The following is a 6,000-nucleotide window of genomic DNA, read 5'->3' as shown; positions in this document are numbered from 1 at the left end:
CAAATGCAATCATTTGAGCCCCAGCTAGCTCATAGACTGAATTCAGTCACGAAAAGCTACAGGAATCCTCCTGCTTAGTAATGTAGCAAAGGGAGAGCTGTTACAAAGAATTTAGCCCTGGAATCCCTTTGGCTGTTCCCAAAAGAAGGTGTGCCACTAAGAACTGAGCAAGCAAATGAATGGCCACTCATATTAGAAAGCCATGGTGGTGCATGCATGCCGGGGTGTGTGCAGGAGCAGAATGTTGCTATAGTGATGTATGATGTGGGTAAAATGCTGCCAGGGATTGTCAGAGTCGTGGGAGAGCCGGAGAGCTCTCAGATGGTGGTCGGGAAACCCTCTGCCTCCCCATTGATGTAATACGCTGGCAAGGAATGTGATGAAGTGGGGCCAGTGGTGGCCATCTGGCTCTGGTGCGTCTGCTCCATGGGGGCGCCCCCGCGGTTGGTTGGGGCATGAAGGCGGTGGGCATCCAGCATCTCCAGCAGCAGGTCGTAGAGGGGCACCACGTTCTTACACTTCATGTTGTACAGATGCTCCATGCCTTTGTTACTGTGGGTGGGAAGATACAGGCAGGACCACGTTAGACCATCGCACACCCAGAGCTGCTGAAACTCCTAGGCAGCAGAAGTAAAAACTCCACAGACACTGGCATGCCTGTCTTTCTTCCTGGTTAAAGAGCCATTTTGGGATCCTCTATGCAGGTGACTTCCTCCCACTGATTCGAATGAGATCCTGTCCCTTTCTATCCCCATTATATCTCAAAAGAGAACAGATGAGATATACAGCCAGATAGGACGGAGTTTTTGTTTGTTTGGTTTTTTTTTTCAACGTGGCAAATAGTTTAAGAAGTTCCCTTGCTTAAAACTTTCAAGTGCCTTTCCATTTAACTCAGAATAAAATCTAAATTTATTTCCGGACTCTACAAAGCCCAACAGATGTGGCTCCCACCTCCTCCTGCCTGCCCCCAAACACACTCTCTCTAAGCCACACTGGGTTCGTGTTGCCCCTTGAAGAAACTAAGCTCTCTTTACTTCCAGACTCGGGGTGTCTGCACTTGACATTTCCCTCTGCCTGGAGGGCACTTCACTGAGATCTTCTAATGCCACCTCCCTGAAAGGCATTGTGCCACCCCAGTGGTGGTGGTCTCATGCTTCAGCCGTCCCCTTTCACATTACTCTATTTTTCTACCAGCACTTATGACAACCTGAAATTCTTCTATTGTGCATTTATGTTTATTCTTGATCCCCAAGTGCGTGCGTGCGTGTACGTACACACACACACACACACACACACACACACACACACAGTGGAAGTTCTGTGAGGGCACCGATTTGCCCATCCTGCAGGCCTAGAACAGTGCTGAAAATGTGATAAATATCCAGAAAATAGGGACGACATGGGCCTAGGGAATTGCAGGCAAATGGCATTTCTTTTACCAATCTCCTCCTTTGTCCTCCTCCCCCAGCGCCACTCTGCTCTGTCCCCACCACACAACCAGGAAAAAAATAGAACAACTATTATCTAGCTTAAAATTAAAAAAAAAAAAAAAAGTATAATGAGTAGGCAGGACCAAGAAAATATCCTAGAATATACTTGCATTTGTAGTAGGGGAAAAGTCAGCACAAGTTGGAGACCTGCCATGAAAACACAGCATCAGAGCTACTCAGTCCTTACCACACAACAATCTAAATGACGCTTTTAAGTGGTATTTTGTTTGGGGGCTTTTTTGTTTGTTTGTTTGTTTTAATTTAAAATACTACTAAAGTGAAATGCCCCCTGGCTCTGACACCGTCTTACTCATGCAACATAATGAATCTCATTTACAGTCCACTGAAATCTGGTGTGAAATTCTCTGAGTAACAGCGTATGGCTGGGGCCACGCTTAGTAAGACAGAGTTCTGTGACTTAGATGGGCTGCAATGAGGCATCAAAATATTTGTGTGTGTGCGTGTGTGTTTGTGTGTGTGTGTGTGTGAGAGACAGAGAGAGAGAGAGACAGAGAGAGAGAGAGAGAACACGTTTAAAGCTTTCAACAAAATAGCAACTTCTCTCCAGCTTTTCAACTAATTCAAACAGAAATGCTAGAGAGCCCTCTCACTGTTGCTGCCCTCAGCCATACATTTCCAGTAAAACTAGTAAGGTCTGTAAATTTAGTGCAAATATATCTGGTATTAACTAATTAGGTTTGCTGATGCTAAAAAGCAGTTAATAGATTTGAAAATTCTGCAGTTCCTAAAAACAAATAAAAATCTTCATCGGCAATACCTCTTTGTTTCTACATCTTTGAAATTCCTATCTCAGAGTAAAAGCTAATACATTTTTCAAAGAGAAGTTTACTCTCCTTGAAAATTCTCAGCCAGGAAATTTGGTAAAGGATTATGTTATTCTGATTCTCTTCTCACTGCCCTCTTTGTAATATTCTCCAAAAGAAATAGAGGGTTGGAAGTGTGTCTTCCGAATGCAGTCATCTACTCTACCTGGCCAAGGTGAGTCCTTCATCTGTGACTTGGGGATTCTTGGGGAATCCCTGAGAACAGAGACTTCTCACTTTCTCCCAAACTTCGCCAAGTGGAAGCCATCATTTGGGAATTTCAAATTCATAGGGTAGGGGAAACACTCAAATAATTTGTTCATTCTTTCAGCATATGTGACATATAGGACTTCCTATGGGGCAGTATAGGGGATACAAAGAAAGATATATGTTTATTTTCTCAAGCAAGGTTGTCTCCAGAAAGGGTACCACCTGGGACAAACTTCTTGCCATTTGACTCATAGTCTCAAGGTTCAAAAGCCCCTTAAAAATTAATCCAGCCCTTTTCAGCCACTCGGCCCTTCCCTCATAGCCGCTTAGAAAAGGAATCTATTTTTCATTCTAGGGTCCTAGTATAAGCCCAAGGTCACACCTGTCCTCCTAGTGTCATCACTTCACCTCATTTTTGTGGCCTTCAGGAGTAAAAACTCCACCACTTTCTTCATCTCTTCCCTACAGACTGAATTCTTTTCATGGAAATAGTATCCACAAAAACTTCCGGACAGACACCTTACGTGTCTATTGGGAATGGAAACTAGGCCACTTTCACCTTTGGCACAGAAAGGTTCTATTTCCTCTGCTAATGTCCTTCCTTAGCTCTTATAGAAAATATTTATTGAGTAGTTACTATGTGCCAAGGCCTATGCTAGGTGGTATGGGGTTATTCAGAGTATGCAAGATGGATTGTGATGGCTGCCTCATATTGCTTACAGTCTAACGGGGCAGAAAAGTAATACAATGGGCAATAACAATCAGGAAGAACAGGGCGTAAGTCCCAACTAGGTATTAAAGGTCAGGAGATGCTTCCTGCAAGGAGTGATAGCAAAGCTACGAGAGATTGGAATACTGTTCAGAAATACTCACTCCCTGTGCTGTGTCCGTAATCTTGACTTAGGGTTTCATCATGTAACTTGCTGGCCAAACAGAATGTCAGTAGGTGTGACTTCACTAAAAGATTAAAATGCACTTGCTCAACCTGGCTTGCTTTCTTGTTCCTCTGCCATCACTGTGAGAAGAATATGTCCCAGCTAACCAGTGGGTACAGGAGGATAAGAGACACGTGGGACAGTCACCTGGCCAACCTGCAGGCCGACCGCTTAAAGCAGAGTCTCCCAGCTATGTCTGGCCCCAGTCAGCTGACTCACAGATGTGTGAGTGAGCCTAGTGGAGATAAACAGAGCTGTCCAGCCAATGTGCCGCCTGAAGTAGACTTCTGCATGACTCACAGAGCAGTTGTTAATGGCTAGAGATGACAGTGAGGAAGTCTTAGAAAGTTAAGTAGGAGCTAGAGCAGAGAAGCAGTATAAGCAAAATAAAAGGATTTCTACTTTTATCTAACAGCAGTGTGAAGCCATTTCAAAGTTTTGAGTAAGGAAACATGATCAGATTTGGAATTAGAATGGTCACTTTGGCTTCATCGTGGAGAATGGATTATAAAGGTTCAAGACTGGAGGCAAGGAAGAGTGTTAGGTGGCTGGTGCAGAAACCCAGAAGGAAGTGATGGTGGCATGGGCTAGAGTAACACCAGTGGCGGTGACAAGAAGGGATTTGAGAGGGATTGAAGTGTGAATGTTGACCCTCTATGAGGCATCTGGACTGAGAGTCATTTAGGATTTCTAAGTGTAAGTAAGGAGAGTATGACACAGGAACCATAATGGACGTATCCTATGCCTTCAGGGGATGGGTGTACTCACAGACCTAACTTGATTGGGTGGGACAAAGTGAGTGACCAAACATGCCTCTTCCTCCCCCTCCCCCCCCCGGAAGACCTGGCACATGCTTCAAACTGAGCGTAACTATCACTTCTTCTCTGAAGCTTTCCCTACACCCTGGACTTCTCCTCCGTCCTCCCAAAGCATTCACGCTTATCATGTACCAGAAACTGTTCCAAGTGTGCTATCTGCATCCAGGCATCAGCCCTTCGTGGGCTAGTGGTAACATGTGCTGGGGGCCGGTGTCTTTGTGCCTGTCCTCAGGGGAACCCCAGGTGCCTCACCTCATGTGCCTGAAGTGGGAGAGGATGAGGAGCAGCTGGGCCAGGCGCCGCTGCTGCTGCTGCAGAGTCAGACCCGCTTTGGCCATCAGATGGATCAAGGTGTCTGTGATCTTGTCCAGGACTCGGTGGATGTGGTCCTTCTCTTCCAGAGACTTCAGAGTACTGGACAGAAATGTGTACACTCCTGAATGTGCAAAGAGACAGTGAGAGGGAGAAACTCACAGAGGATGAGGTCTAGGAGACTGGGGGTGTACGTGGGACATATACGGAGCCAGCGCCTTACCCACCCATGCACAGCAAGGGTCAAGTGTGGGACCCAGCTGGTCCAAGCAACCTGCAAAATTCCTATGTGTCAGCCACTTTCCAGGATTTGTCATCAAGACTCCCAGGAAAGGCACTATTAACCTTGGGACTGCATGGGTCCACTAGCCACCCCTTCTCTGACAGGTCATACACCAACACAAACTATCCCATTAGTGCTGAGGACAACCCTGTGAGAAGGGCATTAATGTTCCTTTAACATGAAGAGACCGAAAGGCAGGGAGATGTGGTAACCAAGATCATTCAATAGGATGGAGCAAAGCTGAGAATGACGCCCGACAAGCTGGTTCTACCTCTGGTCATCATGGAGACGCTCAGGAGACACATGGCCTCCTGGTGAGATGCACAGCGAAAGTGAAAGTGATTTGCTAAGTGATTGACAGGTAATTTTCCAGGTAAAAATTAACTTGCTGTTACATTTCAGGCCAGATTTAGGGCCTTAGTACTTTTCATCCTCAGCTGAAAGGTTTATGATGGGTGTAGAGGACCATGGAAAGTGCTGTTTTTCACTGGCAGGCATGTTTTAGTTTTTGTTTTAGTTTTGTTTTTTTCTTCCCCTGTTGCCTTTCTTCTGGCTATAGTTCCTACTCCCTGGCCCACAGGTAAATTCAGGACCAAAACTAGACAATCGGGCCACTCCATTCTTTTGGGTAGTATCAGCCCTGCACTGGACAATCTGAGCCTTTTCTGGACTTGTATATGGAAGTTGTGAGACAGAAATTCTTTCCTCTAGGGTTGCCGAATTAGGAGGATGAGAATATGGGACTGTTAAGTAGCATCTTCTCAGCATATGGAGTTTCCATGTGTAGAATGGACCAGAGTAACAATAAGCAAAGATGATAGTTATTGGGCGGTGGGGAGTTAGGGGGAGAAATTCTGGTTCCAGTCCCATGGTTCTGCTTATATTTTTTCATTTAACCTTGGAGCTTCCACAGTGTCCTTTTTAACACATGAATCCATAAATTCATCATGCTTAGGACAGTGTGAGTTGGGTTTCTGTCACTTGCAGGTGAAAGAATCCTGACTAGTCGACTAACTTGTAAGCTCAGCCCAAGGACCAGAAGAAGGAGACCGATAAAATAGGAAGTGTTGAGAGCAGGAGGAGGGCAGGATGGACCAACCAGTCTTGTCTTGGGACCACAAGGATGGA

General features: G+C 45.6%; 1 protein-coding gene across 4 annotated transcripts in view; it reads right to left on the bottom strand.

Moving 5' to 3' along the window:
- Positions 1 to 305: 305 nt before the first annotated feature.
- Positions 306 to 6,000, bottom strand: part of ESR1 (estrogen receptor 1) — a 358,432-nt gene continuing 352,737 nt past the window's right edge. For 3 of the 4 annotated variants that reach the window (XM_033103075.1, XM_033103072.1, XM_033103074.1), the window contains exons 8-9: positions 4,530 to 4,713; positions 318 to 552 (exon numbers count right to left, since the gene is read on the bottom strand). In XM_033103075.1, the coding sequence (XP_032958966.1) occupies positions 318 to 552; positions 4,530 to 4,713 (419 nt within the window). Of the gene's footprint in view, positions 553 to 4,529; positions 4,714 to 6,000 lie in introns of all 4 variants that reach the window. The other variant, XM_033103073.1, reaches the window with a different exon arrangement.

The sequence above is a fragment of the Rhinolophus ferrumequinum genome, chromosome 3 (genome assembly GCF_004115265.2).
Source record: "Rhinolophus ferrumequinum isolate MPI-CBG mRhiFer1 chromosome 3, mRhiFer1_v1.p, whole genome shotgun sequence".
Classification (NCBI taxonomy): domain Eukaryota; kingdom Metazoa; phylum Chordata; class Mammalia; order Chiroptera; family Rhinolophidae; genus Rhinolophus; species Rhinolophus ferrumequinum.
The sequence above is the reverse complement of the archived record's forward strand: the minus strand, read 5'-3'. Positions and strand labels throughout refer to the sequence as shown.